General features: G+C 46.4%; 1 protein-coding gene across 16 annotated transcripts in view; it reads right to left on the bottom strand.

Annotated features, from left to right (window-relative positions):
- Nucleotides 1-16517: 16517 nt before the first annotated feature.
- The window catches only part of SETD5 (SET domain containing 5), an 81544-nt gene continuing 80484 nt past the window's right edge, over nucleotides 16518-17577 (bottom strand). For all 16 annotated transcript variants that reach the window (XM_024740651.1, XM_024740657.1, XM_024740652.1 and 13 more), the window contains one exon: nucleotides 16518-17497. In XM_024740651.1, coding sequence (XP_024596419.1) covers nucleotides 16889-17497 — 609 coding nt within the window. In that variant the 3' untranslated portion in view covers nucleotides 16518-16888. The remainder of the gene's footprint in view (nucleotides 17498-17577) is intronic.

Raw genomic sequence — 17577 nt, 5'->3', positions numbered from 1 at the left:
TCCTCTGGTCCCCGCCTCCTGCAGAAACTTATCCAAGACACTGCTCCAGGGCAGACGACTGGACTCTTTCCTATCTTTTTTTTTGGCTGATGGTGGTTCCATCATCTCGTCACAGAGCTCCAGGCGCCACCGGCCTCCCTGGGGCCTCTCTGCTCCTGCTGCAGCCTGGTCCCAGCTCTCCCAAAGGAGTCTGAGCTGCACCGAGGGAGAAAGCACAGGGCCTTCTGGTCAGATGCTGACTGGGGCCCTGTCCACGTGGACTCTGACCCAAGACAGGCAGGCTCTGGAGGCAGAGCCTGGACTCCTGTCTTGATGGCGCTTGGCCTCTGCAGCTGGGGCTGGAAGTAGCTCTGGGGCTGGCCTGGCCTCCTCCCTGCTCGGATGGCTCACCAGTGACTGGACCCTTGACCCCGGCCTGTTTTGTACAGCGTAGACTTCTTGGCCCTGTTGTCAGGGTTGGGGAGAGGCGCCCATGAGTAGGGAATTAGGGGATGCGTCGCCCCTCTGCCCCTTCTCGTGCTGTCCCCCCATCCCCTTCTGCCAAGGGCAGAGACTGTCTTGCCTCTTTGATACTTTTCTGCATAACTTGAACTTGCAGGTCACCTCTGAACAGGGTACCCCCTGTCCCCATCCCCAGCCCTAGTAACCCTCTCCCCACCTCTTCCTCCTCCCTGCCCACCTCTCGCCTTGCGGTTTGCCCAGGGTCTGCAACCCAGTGGGCACGCTTGGAGCCGAGGCATGAGTGTGTGTGTGTGTGTGTGTGTGTGTGTGTGTGCGCGCGCGCGCGTAGGTGTTTGTGGGGCAGATGAAGTCTTCTCTCCCCCTCTCCTCCCACCGTGGGGACATCTCCTCCCTTCCTGCAGGGAGCACAGGAAGGAGACTGCAGGTGTTTCTGACCTCCCCTCACTACCTTGGGGACCCGGTGGTAGAGCCATCTGGCTTGGGGCGTGGACGGCACCTTCCAGCCCCCATTTTGGCGGCCGGTTGGCTTCATTTCGTGTGCCTACTTCTGTCTCCAGGTACTGGCTGCCTGGCCTATTGTGGAGGGGGGGCATGAGGCCCCTGCAGGCTCAGTGGGGAAGCGTGTGGTCTCCCTGTCATGTCGGCCTCAGCCCAAGGAGGGAGGAAGGCAGCGAGTGCCATGTATTTGCAGCCTTGTGTTCATTTCCATAGGACCTGGACCTGACAGAGTTTCCAAGACAGACCCTAGAAATCCTCTGCCTGAGTCCCCCATCTGGACCCTAACTGGAGTCACATGCTGGGGCCTGGGAGGGTTCCTGAAACCTGGAACTTACTAAGTCCTGACCCCGGCCCTCTCTACTCCCTCCTCCTGGGCAGACACCTGCCCCTTGTGCTCTGGTCCCTGCACTGTGCTCCCCTCTCCCCTGCTCCCACCAGGGTCCCGTGCTGAGTGGGAGGATGAGGGGAGCCTCGTGAAGGTGTGGAGTGGGGGGGCAGAAGTGAGTTCCTCCAAGATCCAAACCAAAGCCCAATGTTGGAGGGCATCGGGGGAGGGGCCAGGAGGAAGGGATTAGAAATGGGAGGAAGGGGACTTCCCTGGCGGGCCAGTGGTTAAGACTCCACGCTTCCAGTGCAGGGGGTGCGGGTTCCATCCCTGGTCGGGGAACTAAGATACCACGTGCTGCGTGGTGCAGCCATAAAAAGAAAAAAGAAATGGGGAGGAGACAGAGATGGGAGAAAGAGAAGGAGGTGCAGAGACAGGGAGAGAAGGAGGGAGGGAGACCAAGCGATGGGGGGGTGGTGGGGTGGATTTAGAGGGTACAGAAGTGGAGAAAGTGACCAGAGAGGGAGGCGTGATGGATAGAGCACCTGGAGGTGGGAGGGGAGGTGGCCAGAGACGAGGAAGGAACAGGGATGGGAAGGAGGCAAAGGGAGAGGTGAGCTGTTGGAGGCCAGGTGCAGGGGGAGAAAGGAAGGGGAAGGAGAGGAGGATAGAGGGGACAGGACTCGGAGGAATGGGGAGCAGCTGCTGCGTGCCCACTGTGCGAGGGGAGAGTCTACCACCCACGGCGGCCACAGACCCCTGTGGGCTGCTAGTGGGAAGGTTAGGACCTACCTCCTCAGAGGCGGAGGCGGGGCCCAGGCAGCCATGCCCCACCCCATTGGGGTAGAGGCGCCACATCAAGGGAACCGTCTAGGTGATTGCTGAGCAGGTTAGTACCACTGGAGTGGGTTAGTGGTAGAGAAAGGGAGGGTGGTTCCCCTTGGGGTGGTTGGACAGTGATTCCCTGTTACCATCCACCCAGTCAGCTGCTGTGGGGCAGTGGGAGACGCACCCAGGAGCTTGGGGTTAGGAGGGGAGTGTTGGTGGGGCTGAAGGAACACCAGGGTGCCTTAGGGAAGGGAAAGAGGCTGGAGTGGGTACCAAACCAAAGCCCTGTCCCTGAAGCTTTAGCAGAGGTGGGAGCAGAGCGGGAAACACGTTTCAACCAGAGACCCCAGGTGAGGCTGAAGTGTCACCAAGCCGGGGCCCAGATGGCTCTCCGGGGCCAGGAAGCCATCACAGCAAGGATGTCTGTAGTTTGCTCTCACCCACGTCTGGCAACTTGGCTTAAGCCTTCGGGAGGACGCTGAAGCAGAGATGGCCCGTTCCCAGATCCGTCTCTTGGTCCCTGAAAGACGCTGAGCTTTGAGCGGCCCACTGAGGCACTCCTCCCCCAGCCGTGCCTGGACCAGAGGGCTCTGGCACCATCTGGTTTCCTTTGCCTGGTGTGGGACTATCTCAGGAGAGGCCAATGCAGCTCCAACCTAGTCGGGGGTCAGAGCACTGCTTGTTCAAGTCCTTCCGGGTCTTGGGATGTGTGAACTTTCCTCTCTGGGGACCAGTACCCATGGAGGAAAACACCATGGGTAGGATCAAGATCTTTTTCAGGCCTGCTATAGCCAAGAGGTTGAGAGCTTTTAGACAAGGCTGTAGGGAAGAATTCTTTGGCCACCTTTTGAAGTTCCTACTTGGGCACAGGGGAGTCACCCTTCTCCAGCTTCCAGTGTGAACTGAGAAAGGGAAACCCTCTCTCTGGAGAAGCGGGGACCTTCCCAGGACGAGAAACTTCCGCAGGCCCCTGCTTGGCTCAGGGCTAGCCTTCGGGTGGGACTGGAGTTTCCTGAGAAGGGAACAAGGGAGCCACAGTCCTCCCCTGAGCTCTGAGCAGCAGAGGGCCTATGCTGTGTGTCATTAGGATAGCTTGGTGTTGTCTACACCCCATTAGTAAGTTCCGTCTGAACGTGTCCTCACTGTTCATCGTCCAATTTGGTAACATTGATTTTGGTCCAGACCCCTTCTGCTGCTGCTGGGTTTGAGCTTCAGTGCAGGTGGAATGACATTCAAATAAAGAAACACTTTATATCACCCATGCTAGCTTCTCCTTCTCTGAGTTGGCCCCCAGGGGATTAAGAGGGGCGAGATTCAACCTGACCCTTTGTACCAGCCGTGGCTGCGTATTAACAGACCTTATGTGGAGGTAGCCAGACCATGACTGACATGGAACCCAGCACCACTTTCAACCCTGGCTTTCATCCTCAAGGACACCTCATGGCCTGAAGTGGCTGCTTGGACTCGTCACTTTGATCCACATTTCATTTTAAAGAGACTTCTGGAGATCCCATAGGACTGAGTCACACTGCACACCTAACTGAAATGTAATCTGTTAACAAATAAAATTGTTGTTTCCAAGGCGAAAGGAGAGAATAGCTGGCAGTCTCTGCCAGCTCCTGATTACATGGGCTTGAAAACAAGGCTCCACCCTTTTCTGCCTGTGTGGCCTTGGGCAAGTCCTTTCACTTCTCTCTAAAGTAAGGAACAAATGAGGGAATGCGTGTGAATTGCTTTGCAGTGTCTTGCACATAGTTAACACGCCCCATGTGTCAGCTACATTGATTATAAATTTTGCACTTGGGAATGGAATCTTCATTCAACACATCTTGAGCACATAGTATCTGCTAGGAACTTAAAGTAACAAAATCAGAGTTTCTGTCTTAAGGGTCTGGTTGGGGAGATGAAGTCTGCCTGGTGCAGGGTACTGTGGGTACCCCAGGTAGGGATACCTTGCATGGCTTTAGGTGGGGTGGGTAGAGCAGGGGATGGACAATTTTAACTGTAGGATGAACAGGAGGGAGGCAGGCAGGCAGGGGCAAGGAGAGCCATTCATGAAAGAGAATGCAGCTTGGGGAAAAAGGCTGAGATGAGAAACCGAAATGAACCTGTGAAGAGATAAGAGCAATTTAGAAACGCTGAACTGTAAACTGTGAGGTAGGGAGGGTCAGAGATTAATCTGGAGAGATCAGTGCAGGCCAGATGATGACTAAGCTCTGATGCTGTGTACAGCAGTTCAGACCTAAGAGCAATGGGGCAGGATTTTAAGCAGGAAAAGGACACAATTAGATATGCATTTCAGAAAGATCACTCTGGTTGTAGTGTTAGGGGGTTGAGTTAGATGGAGAAAATTTTAAGAAAAAGTAAAGCAGAAGTCTGGCCTGAAGCAAGGTGGTGGCAGTGGTTTTGAGAGAGGTAAGGAATTCAATATTTAGGAAGTAGAAATTACACTTAGTAACTGACTGATTGTGGGGATAAGGGATACAGTGGCGTCAAGGAGGAGAGTTAAATTTTTTGCTTGGGGGGAAATAATAGCAGGGGAGCAAGATAATCAGTTCCATTTGAGACATGCATGTGGGACATCCTGGTGGACTGTCCAGTAGTCAGTTGACTTAATTAGATTTGGGAGCTCAAGAGAAAGATTTGGGCCAGAAACACAAACACATGCAGGTAATGGTTGACATATGAAGTACAGATGAGCTTGTTCAGGGTGACTGTGTAGTGTGAACAGAGCACGGGGCTGCAAAATGCTGGAAAACAACAACATATAAAGGTCAGAGGAATGGATGTCCAGGAGAGCTATGACGAGAACCACGAGAATGTGGCCTTAGCGAAGCCAAGCATTTAGAATTCAAGGGGAAGGTCCACTGATCAGATGGAGCAGAGAGGTCCAGGATTAGGGACTTAGAAATGCGTCTCCTAGATTTGGGAACAAGGAAGCTACTGCTGGATTTGGTAAAAGCCTGTTCAGAGGAGTGAGGTTAGAGCCAAAATGAGGTCTGTTCAGGAAGAGAATGGGAGGTGACTGAGTGCGGGTCACCTTCTGGAGAAGAGTGTCTAAGAAGGGAGAATCGGTGACTGGAACTCTTTCAGGAAATCTTAAGTACAGTGAACAAGCAGTGGACAAATACCAGCATGTAATCCACAGGAGGCTATGGAATCTCTTTTTCTTTAAACATGGAGGAGTTCTGAATGTAGGTCATGGCCGGTAAGAGTTTAAAGATAAAGAGAGGATGACTAATGGAAGAGGCGAGGAAGCCTCTGTTTTGGGGTAAAGTACAAGGTTTAGGGAGCTCTTGCCCGATGGCGTCCAATTCTTCAGTGAAGCAGGAGGCAACACTGTCTACTGAAAGAGAAGGGAATGAGCAAGGGGTTTGAGAAGAATTATGAAAGTTTGGAACAGCTGCTAAAGGAGCTGTCCTAGGATACAAAAGGATCAAGAAAAGGACTGATGGGTGACCATGAATGTGTGGTGACACCAACAGATGGGAGGCCAGGCACAGAAGGTAGACTATAGACTGAAAGGGAGGTGCAAGGTAAGCCGAGTCAGAGAGCCACCAACAGATCTAGGCTGAGTATGGGAAAAGGAGAGCCTGCAATGGGGCAAACTGACGGAGGAAATGGAGAAATCAAGGCGCTAAAGTTTACGTGAAAAAGCTGGAAGGTTAGGAGACTGTAGCTAATTAGAAAGTTGGGTATTTGACCCGAATACTCTGAGTAATTCTTATAAAAGACTTTGAGATGTGAGGCAACCTGGTTAGGATGTCTACCCAAATGGTAAGGATAATGGCAGAAATTGGTGTGCAGAAGACAAGCCAAGTTGCCCCAAAAATCAAAGAATCAGAGAGAGAGGTTGGACAGTTAAGATGACAGCAGGAAGAGGGCTGAAAGCGCAGGAACCAATGCGTGAGCAGCAGAGGAAGCAGGGATTTTTAATCTGAGGGACAAGATATATTTTGTCTGGAAACATTTGGGGAGAGCCTCCACGCAACAGGATGTGAGAGAAGGCGCAGCCTCCACGTCAGAGGCTGCAAAGGAGGTGGCGTCCTAACGAGAGAACCATATTCAGTCAAGGCCAACAGACAATATGGAGGAGGTAGGGGTTTGTCCATCAAAGAAAAGAGCACTGCAGAAAAGTTGGGAGAGAAGGATGGTACGTCGTAAAAGTAGAGAGGGCTGGGAAGCCAGACGACATGGAGGACTGTCATTTTGGGAGGTGACTAAGGCGCATGAAATTGGTAGAACTCACCAGACTCCAAGTTTCCAACAGAGCTCTAGTTTGAAACCCCTTTCAAGTCCACTGAGGCAGAGCAGAAGGACTGGTGACACCATCTGCTGGCACCCATACAGATCTGGAGTTCTGGAAAGCTCATTTAGGTGCCGAAATTCAACCTGAGTGGGTTGGAGGCTTCTTCAGATTCATTTAGTCATTCAACAAAATATGTGTCAAATGCCTGTTCTGCTCAGGTACTGCCAGGCTCTAGAAATACACAAATAAGTCAGACAGAGGCCCCGGGCTCAAATGACATTAGGCCACTTAGTAGCAGGGCTGTTTGCCTGCTTATCGTGGCTATGTAAGGTTTTGTTCTTTGTTTTGTTAGACATATTGCAGCATAAGACAAATGTACAGGCAGATGACCTATTAAACATAACCTTCTCACCATAACCAAAGAAAATCTTGCTGACCACCCCAGAAGCCTTTCCAGTGCCCCCAAACACTACCCCCCTTCCTTCCCTCCTAAGAGTAACCACCGCCTGGATTTTTACTGTAATCACTTTCCAACTTCTATAATTTTTTTCATCCAAGTGAGCATCTTTAAACAAAATCGTTTAGTTTTGACTATTCTTTGGATATGTCTTTACTCACTTTGTTTCTTTTCATCCCTCCTTGCAATTTGTTGAAGAAACTGGACGATTTGTTATGTAGTGTTCCATAGCTGGGATTTTGCTGGCTCCATTCTTGTGGTTTAGCTGAACAAGTTCCCTCTGTTCTCTGTATTTCCAGAAAACTGGATCTAGATGCTCATTCACATTCAAGTGTATGTTTGAACATTTTAATGACTGCTTCATAGTTGTTCTTGTTTTTTAATCAAGAGATACATAGTATCTAATTGCTTTTGTGTAATTACGGGTTAAACAATAGTGATGCTCCAAACCTATCATTCTCTTATTTGTGGGAGAGCTTCTATAAAGGGAAACATCCTCATTTTTGATCTAGCCAGATAGTGGTACAACTTGTATAGGAAAGGCAAGAATAATGCTGGAGTATTTCCCTTTATTTTCTAGTTTTCAAAAATAGAGTTGGTTCCCTAACATCCTCCCAAGATGAACAATTATGTTTTGGTACCATTATGGATTGTACCATTATATGTACCATTCATAAATCCATTATGAACTCATGGATTTAAACATACTTGATTCCATTACATTTATAATTAATGCTTAAAATGTTGTTGTTGCAGAAGCCTCTTTAAATTGGTGTGTCTTTTTTTTTTTTTTTAAATATTTATTTATTTGGCTGCACCGGGTCTTAGTTGTGGCATGTGGGATCTTTAGTTGCAGCATGCAGACTCAGTTGGGGCATGCGGACTCTTAGTTGGTTCTCAAGGACATTGGATTCATTTGCTTCCTCTCACATTAAAGCCCTCATATATAATACCACAAATATAACTACTAAAACCGTATTATTTTCTGCTTATTTCTTTGTAGTTGCACTGTACTTACACTGCCTAGGTCACGTGAACCAGCTGACACTGCAGTCTCACCTTATATTCCTCATTCATTCTTAGTTCTACACGTAGCTAACTGCATATAATTAACTCACAACCAGACCTTCTGTTGCTGTTTAAGACAGTTTGGTCATCCAAATCAGCTCAGTTTCTAACATATTCCTAAGAAAGAATTAAGAGGAATAAAGTTCCCCAGGTTCTGGCATAAGGATTGACAGTTTGCTGCTATTACATAGTTGGTATGAAACTTTTGGTTCATAGTCTCTTTGAGTATCTTAAATATATTATTCCATTCTCTTTTGCCATAAAGTGTGGCTGTCAAAAAACCTGACAGAGGGACTTTCCTGGTGGCGCAGTGGTTAAGAATCCGTCTGCCAATGCAGGGGACACGAGTTTGATCCCCGGCCTGGGAAGATCCCACATGCCGCAGAGCAAGTAAGCCCGTGCACCACAACTACTGAGCCTGCACTCCAGAGCCCATGCGCCACAACTACTGAGCCCATGTGCCTAGAGCCTCTGCTCCGCAACAAGAGAAGCCACCGCAATGAGAAGCCCGTGCACCACAATGAAGAGTAGCCCCTGCTCCCTGCAACTAGAGAAAGCCCGCGCACAGCAACGAAGAACCAATGCAGCCATAAAACAAACCAAAACCTGACAGAGCTTAATTTCCCTTCCATTATAAATAACTTTTTAGGCCTAGATATCCAAGATTTTTTTCTTTTCTTTAAACTCCAACAATTTTAGAATGTCTTGATATTGGGTTTGAATTCTTGGTTGAATTTACAAGGTATGCATTATGTTCTTTCACTCTGTAGTTTGAAATATTTAAGGAAAAGTTTTCTTGAATTATAACTTTTGGTATTTGTTCTGTTCTCTTGCTTTTATTTTATGTTGTGAAACGTTCACCGCAATGTCTAATCAACATCCGTCATCACATTGTTACAAAAATTGTTTCCTTGTCATGTTTTTTTTTTTTTCTTTCTGCGGTACGCAGGCCTCTCACCGTTGTGGCCTCTCCTGCCGCGGAGCACAGGCTCCGGACGCGGAGGCTCAGCGGCCATGGCTCACGGGCCCAGCCGCTCCGTGGCATGTGGGATCCTCCCGGACCGGGGCACGAACCCGTGTCCTCTGCATCGGCAGGCGGACTCTCAACCACTGCGCCACCAGGGAAGCCCGATGAGAACTTTTAAGATCTACTCCTTTAGCAACTTGCAAATTCAGTATTATTATTTTAAAATTTATTTATTTTATTTTTGGCTGCATTGGGTCTTCGTTGCTGCACGCAGGCTTTCTCTAGTTGCGGTGAGCGGGGGCTACTCTTTGTTGCGGTGCGCGGGCTTCTGATTGTGGTGGCTTCTCTTGTTGCGAAGCACAGGCTCTACGAGCGCAGGCTTCAGTAGTTGTGGCATGCAGGGTCAGTAGTTGTGGCTCACGAGCTCTAGAGCACAGGCTCAGTAGTTGTGGTGCACGAACGGGCTTAGTTGCTCCACGTCATGTGGGATCTTCCCAGACCAGGGCTCGAACCCGTGTCCCCTGCATTGGCAGGTGGATTCTTAACCACGGCGCCACCAGGGAAGCCCGCAAATACAGTATTATTAACTCTAGTCAACAGGCTGTATATTACATCCCTAGGACTTATTTATAACTCCAAGTTTGACATTTTGACCACCTTCACCCATCTGGCCTACCTCCCAACCTCCACCTCTGGCAACCAACCACAAATCTGTTCTCTGTATCCCTGAGTTTTGTTTTTTTTAAGATTACCCATATAAGTGAGATCATATGGTATCTGTCTTTCTCTAAATTACTTCACTTAGCATAATGCCCTCAAGGAGCAACCATGTTGTTGCAAATGGTGGGATTTCATTTTTTGCTTATGGCTGTCATTGTAAATATACATTTTCTTTATCCATTCATCCATTTATGGACATGTAGGATGTTTCCATATCTAGGCTACTGTAAGTAATGCTGCAGTGAACATGGGGGTGCAAATGTCTTTTGAGTTAGTCTTTTTTTTTTTCAGGTAAATACCCAGAAGTGGGATTGCTGGATCGTATGGTAGTTCTATTTTTAATTCTCTGAGGAACCTCTGTACTGGTTTCCATGGAGGCTGCAAAAATTTACATCCCCACCAAGAGTGCACATGGGTTCACTTTTCTCCACATCTTCACTGAACTGATTTGTCTTTTTGATAACAGCCATTCTAACAGGTGTGAAGTGGTATTTCATTGTAGTTTTGATTTACATTTCCCTGGTGATTAGTGATGTGGAGCACCTTTTATGTCCTGTTTGCCATCTGTCTCTCTTACCTGGAAAAGTATATTCAGATCCTCTGCCCATTTTTTAATTGCAATTTTTCTTTTTGAGTTATATGAGTTCTTTATATATTTTTAGATACTAACACCTTATCAGATATATGATTTGTAAATATTTTCTCACATTCAGTAGTTGCCTTTTCATTTTGTCCATGGTTTCCCTTCTTCTGCTGTGCAGACGATTTTTAGTTTGAGGTAGTCTCACTTGTTTACTTTGCCTTTTGTTGCTTGTGTGGTGTCAAATCCAAAAAATCATAATCAAGACAGATGGCAAGGAGCATACTGCCTATGTTTTCTTCTAGGAGTTTCATAGTTTCAAGTATTACATTCAAGTCTTTAATCCATTTTGAGTTAATTTCTGTACATGGTGTAAGATAGTGGTCCCATTACATTCTTTTACACGTGGCTGTCCAGTTTTCCCACTTATTGAAGAGACTGTCCTTTTCCCTGTTGTATATTCTTGGCTCCTCTGTCATAAATTAATTGATCATATATGCGTGAGTTTATTTTTGGGTTCTCTGTTCTGTTCCATTTATCTATGTGTCTTTTTTTTTTTAATGCCAGTACCATACTGTTGTAATCACCACAGCTTTGTAATATAGTTTGAAATCAGAAAGCATGATGCCTGCCTCCAGCTTTGTTCTTTCTCAAGATTGCTTTGGCTATTCAGGGTCTTTTGTGGTTCCACATATATTTTAGGATTGTTTGCTCTGCTTCTGTGAAATACGCCATTGGAATTTTGGTAAGGATTGCACTCAATCTTAAGATTGCTTTTGGTTGTCTGTTTACTTGTTGTTGAGTTTTAAGAGCTCTTTGTATGTTGCATAACAGTCCCTTATTAGAGATGTCTTTTGCAAGTATTTTCTCCCAGTATGTGGCTTGTCCTCTCACTCTGTTAGTGTAGTTTTTAGAACAGATGTTAATTTTAATCAAGTCCAGCTTACCAATTATTTCTTTCATGAATGGTGGTTTTGGTGTTGTATCTAAAAAGTCATCACCAAACCCAAGGTTTTCTAGATTTTCTGTTATTGTCTAGGTATAGTTTCGCATTTAGGTCTGTGATACATTGAGTTAGTTTTTGTTAAGAGTTGTTTTTTTCCTTAAACTTATTTATTTATTTATGGCTGTGTTGGGTCTTCGTTGCTGTGCATGGGCTTTCTCTAGTTGCAGCGAGTGGGAGCTACTCTTTGTTGCGGTGCGTGGGCATCTCATTGTGGTGGCTTCTCTTGTTCGAAGCACGGGCTCTAGGTGTGTGGGCTTCAGTAGTTGCGGCTTGCGGTCTCCAGAGCACAGGCTCAGTAGTTGTGGCACACCAGCTTAGTTGCTCCGTGGCATGTGGGATCTTCTCAGACTGTAACTCGAACCCATGTCCCCTGCACTGGCAGGCGGATTCATTTAAAAAAAAATTACTTATTTGGCTGCATTGGGTCTTCGTTGCTGAATGCAGGCTTCCTCTAGTTGTGTCAAGCGGGGGCTACTGTTCGTTGCAGTGTGCGGGCTTCAGTAATTGTGGCATGCAGGCTCGGTAGTTGTGGCTCTTGGGCTCTAGAGCGCAGGATCAGTAGTTGTGGCACACGGGCTTACTTGCTCCATGGCATGTGGGATCTTCCCGGACCAGGGCTCGAACCCGTGTCCCCTGCATTGGCAGGCAGATTTTTAACCACTGCATCACCAGGGAAGTCCTGTGAAGAGTGTTTAAGGTCTGTGTCTAGATTCATTTTTTGCACGTGGATGTCCAACTGTTCCAGCCCCATTTGTTGAAGACTATCTTTTCCCCACTGTATTGCCCTTGCTTGTTTGTCAAATATCAGTTGATTGTATTTGTGTGGGTTTATTTCCGGGTGCTCTATCAACCTATTTGTCTATTCTTATTCCAATACCGTGCTATTTTGATTACTGTAGCTTTATAGTAAGTCTCAAAGGCCGGCTGACTTCATTCTTCCCTTTTAACACTGTGTTGGCTACTCTGGGTCTTTTTCCTCTGCCTATAAACTTTAGAATAATTTTGTTGATATCCACAAAACAACCTGCTGGGATTTTATTTTATTTATTTTTGGCTGTGTTGGGTCTTTGTTGCTGCATGCAGGCTTTCTCTAGTTGCGTTGAGTGAGGGTTGCTCTTCGTTGTGGTGGGCAGCCTTCTCACTGCAGTGGCTTCTCTTGTTGCAGAGCACGGGCTCTAGGAGTGCAGGCCTCAGTAGTTGTGGCACGTGTGCTCAGTATTTGTGGCTCGCGGGCTCTAGAGAGCAGGCTCAGTAGTTGTGGCGCACGGGCTTAGTTGCTCTGCGGCACGTGGGATATTCCTGGACCAGGACTCAAACCTGTGTCCCCTGCATTGGCAGGCAGGTTCTTAACCACTGCGCCACCAGGGAGGCCCTATCTGCTGGGATTTTGATTGGGATTACAAATCTATAGGTCAAGTTGAGATCAGACATCCTGACATTGATTGAGTCTTCCCATTCATGGCCGTGGAATATCCCTGTTTCTTTAGTTCTTTGATTTCTTTCATCAAGAATTCTGTAGTTTTACCCATATAGGTCTTTTAGATATTTTGTTAGATTTATACCTATTTCATTTTTTCAGTTCTTATGTAAATGTTAGTGTTTAAACTTTCAAATTCCAGTTGTTCGTATATAAGGAAGCAACTGACATTTATATCATTAACCTTATACCTTGCAACCTTGCTATAACTGCTTATTAGTTGCATCTTTTTATTTTGGGGGGGGGTCAATTCTTTTGGATTTTCTATAAGACAATTATGTCCTCCTCTGTGAACAGTCATTTGTTTTCCCAATCTGTATACCTGTTATTTCCTTTTCCTGTCCTATTTCATTAGCATGCTTTTATCTGTGGGGATATTATTCTGCTACTTTCTTGTAACTGTTTGGAATTTGACTATGGTACTTTGTTACCCATTTTTATGGGTAAAGGGAGGTATGATTTCTTTCTAGTTTCAAGGTTTTACAGCACATTTTTTCTGTGTGTGTAAAATATTAAAATATGGACTGTGCAAACAATAGCAGTTCACATTCAGCAGAACAATTACTTTTTTTACATATTTATTTATTTATATTATTTTTGGCTGTGTTGGGTCTTCATTGCTGTGTGTGGGCTTTCTCTAGTTGCAGCGAGCAGGCGCTACTCTTCGTTGCAGTGCACAGGCTTCTCACTGTGGTGGCTTTTCTTGTTGTGGAGCATGGGCTCTAGGTGAGCGGGCTTCAGCAGTTGTGGCACGTGGGCTCAGTAGTTGTGGCTCCTGGGCTCTGGAGCACAGACTTAGTAGTTACGGCACACGAGCTTAGTTGCTCTGCGGCATGTGGGATCTTCCCAGACCAGGGCTTGAACCCATGTCCCCTGCGCTGGCAGGTGGATCCTTAACCACTGCGCCACCAGGGAAGCCCCAGCAGAACAACCTATGACCAACTGTTTCTCTCAGGAGTTAAAGAACAAGGTAAGTTATTTAACACTTTTATGGACAATCCTAGTTTCACTCATTCAAAATACTTTATTTAATGTGATCCTCCACCTCTCCTGCTCAATTTGGATTCTATCAGGAGTTTCTTTTCAGTGTGGAGCTCTGTCCTGGAAGCTTTGCTGTTTAGAATTGTCTTGGGCCCAGACTGCTCCAGCCCCTTCAGACTTACCCAAGCACCTTTGCCCGCACTGCAAATCCCTTCTAGTTTGTTGTTCTCAAATTGGCTCGCTGAACTTCCAAGTGAGTGCTCGTTTGGAGTTCTGAGACCCATCAGACACACCACTGCTTCCTCTGGAACAGAACGTGATACCATGAAGGTCTTGTGGCTATTGGTGTTTTGAGGCTCATGGGTATGTGTAATTTTCCTATAAAGTTGCCCAAGGTTTTGTATCTCAGAGTAAGTTTTGAGTGTAGGAGCAGGGAAAAGTTATAGAGGAACACCATCTCCTTCAATAACTATGCTTTTTCTCCAAGCTGTTTCCTTTATTCATCTTCAGCACAGGAACCTTTCTGTCTCTGAGCCTCATAGCAGGTTATGAAGGCTGTGCTGATGAACTGATGATCAGTGTAGTTTCAAAGTAAATGGCCTACTCCATTTGGACAATAGTGCATTTTTTTCTTCAGGGTGACCTTTAGTAAACAGAGAACCATGCACCATCAAAATGATGCCTGAAGGCTAAAAAGCCCAGACTGCTTTTTAAGGCAAGAACTGGTATGATATACTTTTCCTGCTAGTTAAGTGATTTCTAGTCAGTTTCAAAGCATCTCTAGCTATCTCTTTTTGTTTCCTGGGTAAACTGCAAAATTTCCAAGACTGTCAGTTGGAGCCTGCCATTTAGAAGAGAGAAATCTTGGACACATTATATCCTCTGAAACTAATAAAAAATTATAGAATGGGAATAATATACCTACCTTAACATATTCTAAGGATGAATGAGACAACCAATGACATAAATGGAAGAGCCTGGTTAACTGTGAAGTTGTATACAAGGTGCACTTGCTTATTTCTTTAATACAGTTCAGCTTCTAATACTTATATCACATCGAAAGCAACGTACCTAGTAATAGAGAAGGAGGCTGTCTTATCTTCATATTCCCAGCACCTTACATATAGCCTAGCACTCAGTAGCTGTTTAGTAAAGGATTATAGCCTGATCTTAATCATAAAATGGTGAAGGAAGATCAGTCTGTATTCCTGACCCCATTATGGACAAAACAACACCAAGAGCACAGTCTCCTGAATGTGGGTCCATCTTTGCTCTCTTCAAGTAAGGACAGCGTTAGGAAAACCAGGCAAGCCAAGGTCACAGAACTGGACAAAGAAGTTCTCAACTTATGATTATTATGGTTAAGAATTTTATTATCAAAATTATTACATCTCTTGTGAAAGTTCAAATGTTACAGCAAGGTGTAAACACTCCACTTGAGAAAGAAGTGATACTTCTTCCCTTCCAAGTTTTGGAGGGCGAGGGCCGCCTGCCCGCTGGCCTCTCCCCTCAGTCAAAAGCCAAGGGGAGAATGCAAACCCCAGCCCAAATGGAGAGACATTTACATACGTTTTATATAATATACAAAGAAACCAGCATCCCAGGCAACATGATTTCCACTCCCAACGCTCTCCCAGACTGATGGGTTTGTGGGGGAAACAAAAAGAAAAGTATTCTGCTGAAGTCTCAGCATTAAAAAAAAATCTCCCCTCATTTGAGCAAACACCTGATTTCAATTTTGAAAAAGTGAAATTTTGTAACAGTCACACACAAAGAGAGAAGACTGTGCATATGATAGTTGTAGGAGAGGGTAGAAAGAAAGGGGATGTAAGAGGCTGAGGGAAAAAAGGAGAAAACAAACTGGAGGGAAGGAAGGAGGGAGACTCACAGTATTATCTTGTCCAAAAGAAAGAAGTAAGGTCCACTGCAGCACCAGGGATTACACCTGTCAGATATCTGCTACCCCTACCATGGTTATAACTGAATACAAAATTAGATAAATAAAAACACGCCGGATATTACAGTAAACAAGTGAAAGAAATAAGCTGGCAACCGTATGGAATTTAAAAAGATTGTGTACCCCACCTGGCTGGCTCCAGGGCTCCTGCAGGGGTGTACAACAGGCACAATGCACTGATGGGGAGAAGCCAGTTTGCTCTCATCTCTCATCCAGAACAGTGTTATTAGGTATGTGGGTGGCTTTATAACACTCTCACCTGGGCCACTCTCAAATAAGCATCTCCCAAAGAAACGTGGGACATGCCACACACAATCACAGTCCTGTCGGTGCCATTCCACAAATGTATCTTTCCACTCTTACCCTGCAGTCACGAGTGCATGCTCCCCAATCATGGAGGCAGTCCTACTCAGGGGATCGTCAACTCCTGATTAATTGGGAGTAGAAAAAATAAAATTCAAAGAATTCCCTAACCACCTGGGACCCTTCCTAATCAAATTTATTGCCAAAAGTTGATAAGTAGCAATGCAATTGGCCCAACTCAGTTGTATCTCTTTTCTTTGCCTACTTACTTCATAGATTACTGAGCTGTGAAATAGCTTGGGGAAGGGGAGTGGGATGGTACCAGCTGGGGGCTCAGACAATCTACTAGGACAATCTGCTCCTGAATAATCAAGAGTTGACCATGAGCTCTTTCTCAGAGATCCAGGCACCCCTCAGTCAAAGCACACTCCAAGCTTCACTATCCCCGCCTCTTTCTTGGTGTTTTTAAGACAAAGGTAAGGAATATTCTTGGGTGGACATATCTTGGCCAGATAACTGCTTTTGGAATGGTTGTCTTATATACCTACCTTTTTTCTTAAGTGCATAAAACCCTAACACTACTCAGATGGCTTTGGGGCTTTGAGATTGGCTCTTCTCACCATTTTTTCCTTTGAAAACTTTTTTGATTTAAAAAGATGTCCTCACTGCACAAGTGACTACAGGATACAGGCAAGGATGGGAGACGGAGGCTTCAACACAACTCATTGCACTTAGAACCATTACTAACCGAAACACCATTTGCTTGTCAACAATGTACCCTTAACAGCAGGGAGAAACTTCTTTATAGTCTCTGCTTCAGACAAGATTTACATCTTTCTCCAAGGCCAGAGCCAGTCACGACCACAAGTCTTGTTTCTTGTTGACCAGACCCAATCCTCTGGCACCTTGTACCCCCTCCCCCAGCAATATGCTCGGCCTAGGTTCCAGAGGCAGCTGGAAGGAAGCAGCTATGGGCTCATTCAAGTTCTGTTTGCCCAAATCCAGAAGCCCTAGGAAAGTCCTGTCTGAGTCTTGACCCCTGACCCCTGTAGTGGCTGGAGCCGGTACTGGTGCACACCCCCACTCCCTCGATGTGGGTAGTGCTGTGAATTGGAAACCGCAGATACCCTGGAGGCCTGGTAGGCAGCTGACTGCCCAGCACTGGGCAGACTGATAGTCCGGAAGTCTGATGGCAATGACGACCTAGAGTTCTGAGGAAAGGAGGTGGAACTCAGAGTTCCTGTGCTGGACTGGGAAACCGAGTCTGAGGTCGGCGAGTCTGAGGGGCCCTGCGGGGTAGGGCTAGCAGCACTAGAAGGGCAGCTCCTCCTTGGAAGACTGCTGCCGGTGCTGTTTCCAGAATGTGGCTGGCTGCTATAATACCCTGGTGTCCCCGTAAATGGGGCCAACGAGTCTGTGGACACAGGGTGGGCAGGGCTGGAATAGGATGTGGAAGAGAGGGAGGATTCTGAAGAACCATGAGAAGGGGGGTTCCCAGGTCTCAGTGCAGTAGTTCGATAACTGTATCCCGGAGACTGGGTGGGATGTCCTCTAAAGGGGGAGGAACTCTGTTGAAGGAGGCTTTGTGATTCTGTCCGTGGACTATCACACTGCAGGAGCTAGAAAGAGTTGGGAGGAAAACATAAGGAGGTGAAAAAGTCCCTATTTAAGCCATTTAGGCTTGTGAATATTTAAAATA

The sequence above is a fragment of the Neophocaena asiaeorientalis genome, unplaced genomic scaffold (genome assembly GCF_003031525.2).
Source record: "Neophocaena asiaeorientalis asiaeorientalis breed wild unplaced genomic scaffold, Neophocaena_asiaeorientalis_V1.1 scaffold325, whole genome shotgun sequence".
Lineage (NCBI taxonomy): Eukaryota > Metazoa > Chordata > Mammalia > Artiodactyla > Phocoenidae > Neophocaena > Neophocaena asiaeorientalis.
This window is presented reverse-complemented; position numbering and strand designations above follow the sequence as displayed.